Source organism: Anas platyrhynchos, chromosome 7 (assembly GCF_047663525.1).
Source record: "Anas platyrhynchos isolate ZD024472 breed Pekin duck chromosome 7, IASCAAS_PekinDuck_T2T, whole genome shotgun sequence".
Taxonomy (NCBI): domain Eukaryota; kingdom Metazoa; phylum Chordata; class Aves; order Anseriformes; family Anatidae; genus Anas; species Anas platyrhynchos.
In genome coordinates this window covers 24592123-24605837 of record NC_092593.1, presented here as the reverse complement: position 1 = coordinate 24605837, position 13715 = coordinate 24592123, and the positions used below count along the sequence as shown (strand labels likewise).

The following is a 13715-nucleotide window of genomic DNA, read 5'->3' as shown; positions in this document are numbered from 1 at the left end:
AATCACTTTCGTTATTGTTGTTACCATAGGAAACTCCATAGTCAGAAATTAATATGAGGTGGTCAGAATCATCAAGCTATCCAAGTTCTTAAAAGCTGTTCCATCAGCAGTGATGTGGTGTAGCACAGAGCTGTAAATAAGGCTGATACTGCCAGACGCTTTGCACTTAACCATGCATCATCTGTTCTCTGGTAGCATGGCACTGATAACTATTCAGTGATCAAGCTGTGCTTTAGTTTGTTCCTTGTGGGTCTCCTAACATAGCTTGAGGCTGGAAGTTACACTGGAAATTGCACAACTGTTTCTTTTAGGTTCTTCAAGATGAAAGGGACCATAAGTATTTCAGGTATTTACTGTTTTCTTACTTTTATAAAAGAGAATCAAAAATATCTAGACTACCAGAAACAGTTTTTCCATTATGCTCTTTTCCAGGCTGGAAGTACGTTTTGTTCTTTGAGAAGGTGAAAACTATATAATAATAATATAATCTTTCATAAAATCTAATCTCAATTTGTGGGATGAGAAATTAGCAAATTCCTCAAAAGAGCTCTGGTGCAGGGCCGTGTAGAGCAGCAGTGGCCACTTTACAACTGGTGTACTGTGTTTTGGTTGTAAGTAGTTTGTGTAAGGCTACTGCTCAGCTGGGTGATGCGAGGTATGACCAAGTAACAAAGATAAGTGTGAAGCATACATACACACACACGCAGAAATGTATTCTCAGTAAATAGTACATTGTTACTTCTGAGCAGATTTATTTAAGTATAGGTAGAAAATGTACATGACAGTTCTGTAAGGGTTATTAGGATTGTAGCAGTACTCTCTACCTAAAAGCTTTTGGTATATGTGATGGAAAGGGCTTCTGCAGGTGTATCCCATACATAATCTAAATCTTGGATAACCTGTAAATTTTATTTCGGTTGCTATTTGAACAAGCTTGTGAAGCAGAAGTTTATTGCAAAGATATGTTATGTACATCTTCAGTGATAAAAACTGTAGGTAGGCATGTTGTAGGATGTAAGTAGAAATAGCTATTATTGATACATAAAACTGGTATCATTTGAATTTCTAGGTTTATACACGAGTTTTATAATTCTGCTTGTTTTTATTTTTATTAGGAATCTGGATTAAGAAACATGAATTTTAATTTATTTCTCCATTAAAAACAGCACGTATATTTTCATCATAAATTCCAAGTGAAAACTTCTATCTATTGTGTATGGAAATCATCACTCACACTCTAGAGAAAAAAATAAAATTATATATACATACATATATATATATGTGTACATATATATATATATATATATATATATATATATATAGTGATTTCCTGGCTGTAAAAAGCAAGACCTATTCAGTACATTTTCATATGGTAAGAGACCATTTTAAAATATAAAAATCTAAGGTACAGATATATATATATTATAAAATTATAAACACTTGACACAAATTACAAAGTAAGCAAAGTGATTTCTCTTAAAAGTACCTTGTTAACTAAACTGCTTAATTAAATGATGAAATGGTTAGGGGAAAAAAATTGTGTTGTTTGCTGTATGGCCTGCACTGATGGTCAGTCTGTGCATGGGGATGGAGCATTGACATGCCATTATTAGGAACCAGGAGAGGATACAACTGCACAAAGGAAATGCAGGTTGAGTGTCACAGGGAAGAAGTTGTATGGTAGTGGCTTTGCCCCTTCTTGAGCTCTGTAACAGCAACAGTAGTGAGAGAAACATGAACTACACAGGGCGGGCGGTACGTCACTTGGACTGGCAGGGAGCTAGAACCGGTTAGATTTAAGGCTGTCAGATGTTATCCTATGCTGTTTTCTAACTTGGATACATAAAGCCAAAATGAGGTACTACTAATTAAATAAATAAGTCTTGAATTCTAACGGTGCTGACGCAGACATGAGGCAAACAACCACGAATATATGAAAACAACTTCAAAGCAGAATTGAAACAATGTAAGTAGGCAACAAGAGCATTGGTATTACTAAGCCCAAAGCAATACTTAATTAGCTTGCTTTATTTTTTCCTTGGGCTCTATTTCAAAATAAATTCAGGCTTCAGTAAGAGCTCAAAATGAAACACTGATTTATTTCTCTGGAGTCCTGAGGAAAAGGCAGACTTAATTAAAAGACAGAAATTTAACACAGATGAAGTATGGCCTTCTGTGTGGAAAACAAACATAGTCCAGTACAGTGCAACAGTACAAATTAGATTTTCGATGGACTCCTTGCATGTGAGTTGTGATGTGGGCATTTCAAGTTAACCCTGGGTCAGACTGAGTCACAGCTGCAGCTTGCTGGGAGGAGACTGTCACCGTCTGGGTCTTCTGATTCCAGTTCCCTTCTGAGGAGCTGTAGGATGGTGATCTTCCTGCTTTCTATATGTATATGATCTGCGTTTCCTGTGCTTTGCATAGTTGAATACTTGGTAGGCATTTGTCTCAAACAAAACTGTAGGTAATGGTGTTTTGAATTCTGTAGACTGAAAACAATAAGTTAGTATCCAAAGCCCATTTGGGGAAGTGCAATTTTCTGATTTAGAAGGCAGGAAAAAAAAATCTTGTCCCACTGCAGTGATAAATATGTACTTAGCTCACTGAACTTTCTGTGTGAGTTAAACTGTCTAATAACCTTCCAATTACGACTTTTGAAGATGTTCTGCATTAAACACTTAAAACGGTGGAAGGAAACATCAACTTATATAGAGGCATGTATCTCTCCACATAAACACACAGGCACATGGAGCTGATCAGTGTGAGGAAGCTCTCCAAATGATACAATTACTATGTGAACTGTAGTTCTTTCCAAAAGCCCAGACAGTGGCAGAATTTTGCCCAGCTGGATGCTGCTAACTTCTCTCTAGCTTTCCAGAAGTTTTCTTGTCATCGCGTTACGCATTATATACTCTAGAATTGCTTTGTATTATGAAGAGTGAAAACGCTGTAAACCTTGGGAATATTTTAAATATTGACATACTACATCTGCTGGCATTTGAGCCTCGGAACTAAATATCCCTTAATGGTGGCTGGCGAAGTGAGGAGAAATGGGAAATGAAATCTAGCATTTTTCAATCAGCTTTTAAATTCAGCAATGGAAAGCTGTCATTCTCTGATGGTGATTGGTGACCTGTGTAAAATGGATCTTTCTCCATTGTTTAGGATCCTACTTTACAGGTGCTTAATGGCAAAATCCACAACTGGAAATCTGTTCCTCTATGTAACAGAGGGGTTGGAGAACAGACCTGTGCAGTGCCTGCACGTGGGGCAGTGAGGGCCACCCCTCTCTGCTGGGCTCCTCTGTCCAGAGCAAGCCCATCTCAGTCTCCAGGGAGTGTTTCAAAACCACCAAGCACCAAGCTTACATCAATAAATAAATAAATAAATAAATAAATAATGGGAAACAATATAAGACAGACCAAGTAGAAGTATAGTTTATATATACACTAACATAAGACTTGCAGTTCTGTAGGTGTATTTTTCTTTTATGGCCTGAAAGGCAAAATACCAAAGAACCTTCCTCTGCTCGAGCCAGGCCCCCACACATTTGGACATGATGCCTCTTGCAGTCTGGCAGTTTATCACATAGAACAACAACAAGAAGTCTATTATCCTGTAATGTGAACTCACAAATGGCAGCAGTTCAGAACACTTTCCCTGTAGATATTAGCACTGCTGAGAACTTTCCATACTGAAAACTCTTTAATTTAGCATGTTAGCAGATGTAATTTATCAAAACCCTTTATTTTATGTATGCTCACAAGTCATATGCTGTTTGAGGTTTTTGCAGATGTAACTGATTACTACAGTGACATTAAAATTGAATAGTCTATGAACTGTGATTTAACATCGCTTTCTTTTGTCATACATTATCAATCAAAATACTTTCAGAATCTGGCTTTATCATATATTCAGTCCTAATAGCAGGCTTCATACTTGATCATTTTATGTCCTGTATATTTCATATTGTGTAATTTCAAAGTATTTTTATAGCTATTTTAAAAAATAATCAATTCTTTTATTAGAATTTCCTTTCTGCTGTTTTTTAACAATTTAAAATTGATGTACTGCAATGCACTTCTGGGAAATATGCCAAAACCCATGCAGTTTGAGTATCAAAATGCCTGTTCACAGTTCACACGTGCTCTCAATTTCTTGTAGGGGGTACAATCCTGTTTTCAGAATTCTTGGTAATGCAGCATTGGGAGGATGCGCAGAGTGATGTTACAACAGAGTGTAGTAGCTGTAAACATATTTCAAGGAGCAGTATTTAAAAATAACTGAGTGTTCAAAATAGAACCTAGCTTTTAAATTGGTTCAACACATTTTAAACTATGCCATAGGTTTCATATGGGATATAAGTAATTTTGAAGAGGTTGCTGTTAAGTGATTGTACTTAGACATTGGTTCCTGTTGCAGTTACTTAATACTTTAGCTTTCTTTTGAATCTGAAGGACATCAAAACGTCACATCTTAACCAGAAAAAACTGTCATGAAAGTCAAGACAGAATCTAGCAGTGGTCATAAAGAATGACTAAGGACATTATTTATACAAGCCATTTAAATATTAATTGCAGTGGGTGAATGAATAAGAAATGCTCTTCTCATCCCTTTCCAGATTTTCTTCTCTGAAGTAGAGGGAACAGTCATCTTGTGGACTTAAAGAAATGACAGTACTAATAAATTTGTGGTATTCCTCACTAGAGATTAAGTGTTTTGAAGTATAAAGTATAAATGATGTGCATGGAAAAAAAAAAATACAATGTAAAAGTAGCTATATGAGTTTCTAATTTGTTCTGATAAAACAAGAAAGAAACATTAATTTTGAGAAGATGCTAATCTGCATCATCATATACATATTACTTTATGCACTTTATCCCATATGTTTTGTATCATGTCCTATTTGGGCTTGTGCTGCAAGTGATGGAACTATGATTAATCCTAAATGTAGAGCTGGCCTTTGATACTGCATAAATCTCAGAGATATAGAAATGTCTAGGCTGATATTGGTTGGTCTTTAATAAAATTAGATCTATAGTCCTTTTCTATATATTTAAAAAATAAAAAAAAAAAAAAAAAAATCTTAAAATGCAAACTGGCAGATGCCACCGTTATTTAATAGAATTGAAGCTTTGTGATCTTTTGTTCCACTGATGGTGGCATTTTTTTCAGTGACAACAGGTCTCAGTCTGAGGCTTTCATTTCATGTGTCCATTTTGTCAGGGCTGCTCATACCAGCAACACTGCACTTTTTCCCCCTCTCATCACTTGTACTTTATAGGTGAGCTGGTACCAGTATAGCTTGTGGTCAGGAGGACTGCAACTGAATAACTTAAAATGCAATGAGTTCTTGTAGACAACACGTACGCAAGGACAATTTGAATATTGGCTCTGGTTCAAAGTTCCTCTTTAGACACATTTAAGACATTTAATCTCTCTGCCTTGTGATTACCATCTGTAAAATGAAGTAATACCTGCCTACCTGTCTCATAAGAGCACAGATTATTGATTCATGGTTGTGAAGTGATAAAGGAATATGCTGAATGCACATCAGAGCCATCAAATCTCCGGATGTGTGGGGAATAGTTCTTGGAAAAATCTAAAAATATTAACAGCTGTGCTCATGTGTATAGTATAGCACCATACTCTAGCTGAATGGAGGGATATCATGTGTCAAGACAGTGCTGGAGCCTTTGAGTGTCCTCCCAGTGACTTTGAGAAATTCGAGCCATTCCAAAGACAATATATTGCTTTTTGGGAGTATTTTTGTAATCCCCAGTACAAAGCCTCATGAGTTTCTAAGCACTCTTCACTCTTTAACCCTGGCTGCCTTTGAGGTTTCTTGGGCTCCTTTCAGCTGGCCAGAGCTGCAGCATGACAGCAACAGCAGCTGGCATGACTTTGTTGAAGTCATTGGTAATGGTAAACTTAAAAGCAGGAAAGTCATTACACACATTTTGTGGTTGGATTTTAACAAGATTTCAAGGATGCTGCTGGCCTGTATAAAATTGGATGACTTAGGCGCCTGTTGTGTTAGCTTCACTAAAACCACAGGACTATTGCTGTATGATTGTTTGTGCGCAGCATATTTGACAGATATTTTGCTTCTTTTAGAAGACAAAGGGAAAGCAAAAACCAATAGTGCAAGTCAGAATTCCAGTACAGAAGCGGGTGCTTTTCTTCCAAAGCCTGGAGCAGCAGCAGCAGCACCTGTAACACCTGCATCATCCTCCAAGAGCACAAATGGGGCTCCTAGCACAGCGTCTGAGTCAGAAGAGGAAAAAGCCAAAAAACTACTTTACTGTTCATTATGCAAAGTGGCTGTAAATTCTCTGTCACAACTAGAAGCGCACAATACAGGTGAGTAGGTTAACAACGTGAGTTTTGTGTTAATTTCCAAAAATTCAAGGTAAAAACTGGCTTTCTGATACCATGGTAGCCAGAATTCACTGAAGAGTCTTTTAGTTAAAACTTACAATGGCAAGTTGCTAAAACTTTTGTGTTAATGGCAATTTGATGTGTGATGTTTGATATTTTATTAAAGCTCTCTATAAATTTTGGAACTGTCTGTCAAGTACTCTATAAGCTTTTAGCTGACAATATCCCTACAGTTCATGTTACTTTGTCATATTCCATGATATCTCCATTGTGGTTTCTGTAGCACCAAGGTTTCTAAAATGTCAGTTCTGTGTCTCTTTCATATTTGAGCTGTCTGTCTCTGGTGTCTGCTTTTTGCTGGCACAATTTTTAGTAACTTTTGTTATTTGATATTTTTGCTATTTTTAGTGTGGACTCCTTAAATTTCCTAGATGTCCTAGAATCTTTGGATTATTGAGAATCAGATATGCTCTCCTCATTCCCCTCATAAATCTTTTAAAAGGCCACAAGCAGCAATCTCTAATGTACTCTGGCTGCTCTGTGATGTGCTGGTGATGTAAAGCTTGTTAACAAACCATTGAAGCTGGTTTTACAGCTGTAATCCATTTTTGAAATGGCAAAAGCAGCCACTTCTTCCAAATCAGGGATACTTATTGCAGTCTCCATCACCGCCACCACCTCTGATGACAAGCTGTGGTAATAACTGTGTGCCTGTACAGTCTCTCATTTTACACCTTCCTGGATGGTCCCACAGTCACCATTCTGTTTTAATTATTAAAATTCTTAGAAATATGTGCTGCTCTTAAATCTGCCTTCCTCCACTTCAGCAGAAGTCAGTATAGATTTATTTCTGAGGCACCTGTACTAGAGAAATTGCTATGATGGCCTGTGCATAAAAGTTTTCTCAAAGAGATTAATCCAGAAAACTCCTGTCTCTGGTTAGTATAGTCTTTCTTTACACCTCAAGTTTCAGGGTGACCAGGACCTCCAAAATCATCTAGATTCAGGGGAAATCTTTAAGTATTTCCTCATTGACCGTTTATCAGTTCCCACATTTAAAGCCAAAGGTTGAATTCTGGCCCTGGGTAAATCCTTGGAAAAAAAATGAATCCAAGTAACAGAGACAATATACCATGCAGTCTCTTTTCTTCCACATATCATCCATCTGTATTGTGGCTGCTGGCTTAGTCACAAATTCACAGATTTTGAATGATCCCTCTGGTTTTTCTCTTGGCTAATGCCCTTTTCATGCTGTGATCCACTAGCTTCTGGATTTTGTTCAAAGGGTTTTGGCAAACCAGGTCATGCAGCCACACACTGCCCCCACACAGGAGCCAGCAGCCCAGCATCCCTGCAACTCCTTTCTGTACAAATGCTTCTTCTGTTGTGCTTCCCCTTGGACTGAGGAAGTGGGAACAATGCTGACCAAAAGCAAGGTCTTTGTTAATCCTGACCTGTGGTAGTTCTGACTATTCTGTCTTGAAAATAAATGTGTTACAAGAAGTGCCATGGCTAATGGACAAGGATGTATGATGCTGGTCATTAATTCATCTTCAATCTGTGTGTCCATTAGGCTCCAAGCACAAGACAATGGTCGAGGCTCGAAATGGTGCTGGCCCCATTAAGTCTTACCCTAGACCTGGATCCCGGCTGAAGGTTCAGAATGGCAATAAAGGCTCAGGACTGCAGAACAAGACATTTCATTGTGAAATCTGCGATGTCCATGTTAATTCAGAAATTCAACTTAAACAGGTAGTTTGTGTGTGTCTGAGGCTTAAATCTCTTGTTGTTAGTTATGTTGCAATATTATAGGTGGGATATAGATCTGTGTGAAGATGTTTTGCCATAAAATGAACTTCTACAAAGTATTTCTTTTCCATCACCCCACAAATATGTCTAAATATCCATTGAATTCACCTAATTGTTACAACTGAGAAAAAAAAAAGTGTGTGTGTGTGTGGGGGGGGGGGGGGGGGGAAGGTGACTCGAGAGTTGTAAAGCAGAGGTGGACAAAATGTCAGTATCAATTAATAGCACAGTAGATCTAGTTTAAAAGTTTTCTGTGGCTCAATAAATTTGAACTTAGGTCCCCCAACAACCAGAAATCCTGGGCCAAGGTTCTCTGAATTCCTGTTTTGGTTCTGTTTTAATCTGTTGGGATATTTTTTAATAATCTTTGAATCCAAGAGGGAGAATGTGACTTGAATCTATTGGTTTAGGACAATCAGTGGGAGGGTAATACCGGGGATATGTCTCAACTGTGTGGAGCACTCCTATCATTAGCACTGCAATATCAGCATAGCTGCATGAAGATGCAGCTCTGCCCTGACCAAGCCAATGAGCCCTGGGTTCAGAGCAATGCAATACAAATTTGTTGTTTCTGATACCCAAACTGGAATCTCCAACTGGATGGTGCTGTGCTGTGTGAACCTGTGCTCTCCTTCACAGTTACTTCAGTTATCTCTAAGACAGTATTAAATTGCATGGTGTACACATACCCCTGGGTACTGGTTCTTCCTTCAGTTAATATTGAATTATTTATGCAACTGAACAGTATTAGAGAGACGGAAGTTCGCCTCCTATGTCTGAATATCCTTATGACCTAGTGATTACCACTCGGCCTGGTTCAAAGCTTCTCAAGTAGAAAACGGAAGTACTAACCAAAATACCAATAATTTGCAGAGCCTTTCTTGGATCACAGAATTCACTGTATTTGATTAGTTTCTCATTTTCTGTTTGATGTGCTCCAAATGGTTATGTTTAATTTAGCAAAACTCATCTTTGCTCTCTCTAAAGAACCTACTGTATGTTACAAACAGGGGCTTAGGCATACCCTGCCGATAAATCAGTCTGAAACTCAAAGTTGAGAAATGTTTAACCAGTTAATTAAATGTGAGAATATTTATTTCAGCACATTTCCAGCCGAAGGCATAAGGACAGAGTTGCAGGAAAGCCTATGAAACCTAAATATAGTCCTTACAACAAACTGCAGCGCAGCCCAAGTATTTTAGCAGTAAGTATTTTTTTTTTCTCATCATTGTCTGTATGAATTTGTGACCTTGGGAACTCCCGCCACACAGAGACAGGAGCATGACAGACCTGACACTTGCACAGAGCTTCTCCCCCTGCAGGCTCGCTCTGTGCTGGGATCAGATTTGAAGATAGTTATGTATGCTGTCTGCCCCATCAAAAGCATGCAGATGACTCTGGGAGTGTTATTTACCTCTAGGAAGGAGGGAATTATCAGTGGGATGTGGAATGTGAACCACATGCCCTGTGGAAAGGTATCAGCTCTGTTGCATTGGTGCACTTCTTGAAGTCTGAAACATATATTCTGTCTTTCCAGGCACCTGAGATAACTCTCAGTTATGATGGATGCAATCAGGGAAAAGGACGTATGATGTTAAGATATAAAAATACTAATGCTCATTCTCTCTATGTAGCAAAGCAGAGGGCTGAGCAGATGTATTATGTTGCTGAAAAAGAGTTATCAGTTCTTTAGGAGAATCGATTGCCTATCAGCATGCTTGGGCAGTGTCTATCACTATCAAAACACCTTGCCTCCCTCTGTGCCCCCTGCTGTTCCCCTCTCACACCCACCTGCATTTCCAAGAATTCCCCAAGCTGGCTCTGCCAGTCCAATGCAGCCTAAGTTCAGGCTGTCTGCAGCACAACACAGATTGTATGTTTATTTGCTCGTTCATGACTCAGCCTGTATTTTATTCATTAAGGGAAAGTGCATGTCATCTATGGTGCAAAAACAAGTCATAGGCTGGAAAGAGAGACATGCAAATGTGTGTGCGCAAGAGTAAGCATTGAAAAGCCTTTAAAAGCTAAACTACTAATGGGTCTCTCTAATTGTATAGAGGCAAATGAAAATGCTGAGGGCTTTTTGTGAGTCTCCCTATTCAATAACCTTCCCCATTTGTGTGCACTGTTTTATAATGTATCAGGTATGCAGAGGCCTCCACTAACAAAGGAAAGATTTGAGCATCTTTGCCCCACAAACATGTATGTGTTGTGATACCTGCCATTTTCAGTGAAACTGTATTGTATGTGTTTCTGGTTAGCTTTTTCACCACAAGATAGTTCTGAGTGATAAGTTTCACCACAAGCTAAGCTGAGTGATAATTTTTTTCAGAAAAATTTATGGTATTGATCTTAAAATATGTGTGTGTGTGTGTGTGTGTGTTGATAAGAACAGCTCTGCATCAGCAGGTAAAAAGATGGCTGAACTAGTATCAGCTTTCCAATCTGACCACTGGACATTTCTACAATTTATTTTTGCAAGTGAAAAACTTGACTTTTTACATTGATGTCTTAGTTGTGGTTTATATATATATATATATTTTTTTTTTTTTTCAAACAATAATGATTTATATAATTTACTCTTGCTCACTTGCAAATGGCGCTCCCTTCTAAACCTGCCTGACTGCCCTACTCTTGAGATTTGTGTGTTGTGGAATATAGTTTAGTTGCTTTAATTGCCTCAAGAGCAAGAGGGTAATGTGGGTGTTACCCCTGAGCAGCCAACACCAGGCTCTGTGCATCAGGGTTTGTTCTTCCCCTATGAATGAATGGTCGTGGGGAGAAATGTACTTCACTGCCCTTTTTGTTTGCTTTATTCCAGGCAAAACTTGCATTCCAGAAGGATATGATCAAGCCTCTGGCACCTGCATTTCTCTCCTCTCCGCTGGCGGCGGCTGCAGCAGTGTCATCTGCTCTGTCCCTCCCTCCTCGTCCCTCTGCTTCCCTCTTCCAGGCACCAGCGATACCCCCAGCTCTCCTCCGGCCGGGCCACGGGCCCATCCGTGCAACACCCGCCTCGATACTTTTTGCACCGTACTGATTTGATCAATGTAAACAAGAGATAGCTATGGCCAGTAGAAAGGGTGAAAGAAAAGCAAGCAAGGGGTCTTTCTCTTTTGAAATGCCATTTGGTGTGACACCTCAACCCACTGCACCATAAAAGTCATCACTGATGGTACTGCATTTGGAGTCTAGACAGCTCTCTTTCTCAGTCTCTCTCTCTCTCTCTTTTAATCCAAATAGACAGTGATTTACTAAAAATTTAAACGCTCATAAAATTATATCATTAAAGATTCATGTATCTATTAATTATTATTTTTTGCAATGTGTATGACACACCTTGGAAACAAGGAACATAAAGTATTTTCCTGGCAGACTTGAAAACTAGGGTCTTCCTCGCTCACACTTATGTAAATAGCTCTCTGGAAACCAATGGGTTACAATCTAGCATGGAAAAAGATAGATGAGCCAAGTGCTTGATTGTGGGTAACATCTCAAAAATGAACTGTGTCCTTTTCTTTTCAATGTGCTCTTGTTGACAGGGATTGTATACTGTCCTAGGCCCCAGTACTGGTGTATCTTGTGTAGTACTGAAGATGTATCACATGTCTGATTTTAAGGTTTTTAGTTTCTGTGCAGATGTTTGAACGCAATGCAGCGCTAAAGTTTTTTTTGTTTTTTTTTTGTTTGTTTGTTTGTTTTAATTCTTTTGTGTCACACTTTATTTAGAGAGATTAAAACTAGAAAGCCATATAACATATAGTTAAGATTACTACTTGTTTGCTACTTTTATTTAACTTATTTTTGTTGTTTCCTCACTGGTGTTGCTAAGCAATGTTTAAAGAGAAAAAAAAAAAAAAAAAAAGCTTTTCAATTGCACATTACCAGAGCTCACATGCATTGTTCAAGAAGACAATGGATCCATGTATTTGTACGTAAATATCCTTTTTCTTCATTTCTAACTAGTTTCCTTTGTAACGATGCTGCATAACGTTGTGGCTCCCTAATGCAATAATGTACAGAACATGAAATATTTATAATTGACTGTCTTATCTGTTTACTTATTATATTGCAGTAATGCCCCTCCTCTCTTCTTACCTCCCCAACCCTTTTATAAAGGTGATATCAATATGCAGTACTCAGACTGAAGTCATTATGTGACAATAGGGGAAAACATGGAAGAAAGGAACAAAAAAATATATAGAGAATTAACTTTTAGAGCATCTTTATCTGCAATCCATAATAGTAAAATGTCTGTGTATTTTTTTAAATGTATCTTTTCAATAAAATAATAAGGAAAATATACATGCTTCTTGTGTTTATTTGTTGGTACAGAAGAAAACACTTGGAACAAACAAATTTAGCTTAAGGAGTCTTTAGGAGCAAGCAAAGCATTCAAGTTGCAATAAAGTATAATTACAGAACCTGTATTTACTTCCCTAATATCTTAATTTCTTTGCCTTGCTACATCCTGTTACATCCTTTTCTGGGGCTTTTTTGCAGTAAGACTGTAAACATTCAGTATATCTGAGAGTTGGAGAAAGAGGCAGGAGAGCCAGGTGGGCGGTAATGGTTTTTATTATTGCACCACCAATGTACTGTGACATGGTAATGCCTTCTCTTGATGAGGTTAAGGATTAACTTTAAAGCCAGCCTGGGCATACCTGAGGCTGCAAGCAGGTTGCTTTGCAGCCAGAACTTGCTCTGAAGCATGGGCAGAGCTTGCCACAGCAGGCTGTTGAAGACAGGTGTTTGGGGAAGCTTTGAAATGATCCTTTTCCCTGCTGAAAAGCTTCATCTGCCCTGTAAAAATCCTTTCTTCATAACAACAAAGTGAAAAGTAAGGAGTTCAAGAGTAAAAAGACTTAACTATTGGTCCGACAGTACCACTGCAACTCCACAAAGGCCAAGGAGTAAAAATGTCAGGTACTTTGCAATACAGAGTTTACAACCAATATATACCTCATAGTTGCAACATATTAGAGAGCATTTTCTGCAAATGTAATTCTGCCCAGTTTCCATTATTCAGTGGAGCAGTCAACTGTGGTGTGAGAGGATAACTGGCTGGAGAACAACCTACAAATGGATAGGAAAGGGAGCCCAGGCTTTTACCATCCTCTGGGGAAGCAGCCATGGCTGTATTAATCTTGTAGTCAGTGAGAATTACAAGGTGGTACAGAGACACTCCTCCTTGTGCACCTGTTTGTGTCTGATTTTGTAACTCATGCTCGGATGGAGTCAGGTTCAACCACTTGGCACTTCCAGAGGAGTGCCTTGCATGAGGAGCTGACTTCTGTTCAACATGAGGTACATTTACAGCAGCATGCATTTTAGTTGGATGTTCAGGAAACAGATGTTGTCCATGAATTAAAACATTATTTTGTCTGCTTTTTATAGCTTACTATTGTTCATAAGAAATCAAAAATAATTACTAGTTTCTGCCATTGGAATTGTTACCATATGAAATACAGAAAACCTGTGCTAAGGAGGGGACTGGTCAGTGATATGCAGATTTGTTGTAA

General features: G+C 38.4%; 1 protein-coding gene across 15 annotated transcripts in view; it reads left to right on the top strand.

Moving 5' to 3' along the window:
* ZNF385B (zinc finger protein 385B) overlaps nucleotides 1-12496 on the top strand; it is a 169584-nt gene extending 157088 nt beyond the window's left edge. For all 15 annotated transcript variants that reach the window (XM_027461300.3, XM_072041030.1, XM_072041031.1 and 12 more), the window contains 4 exons: nucleotides 6121-6366; nucleotides 7958-8136; nucleotides 9296-9397; nucleotides 11015-12496. In XM_027461300.3, coding sequence (XP_027317101.1) covers nucleotides 6121-6366; nucleotides 7958-8136; nucleotides 9296-9397; nucleotides 11015-11233 — 746 coding nt within the window. In that variant the 3' untranslated portion in view covers nucleotides 11234-12496. The remainder of the gene's footprint in view (nucleotides 1-6120; nucleotides 6367-7957; nucleotides 8137-9295; nucleotides 9398-11014) is intronic.
* The last annotated feature ends 1219 nt before the right edge of the window (nucleotides 12497-13715 follow it).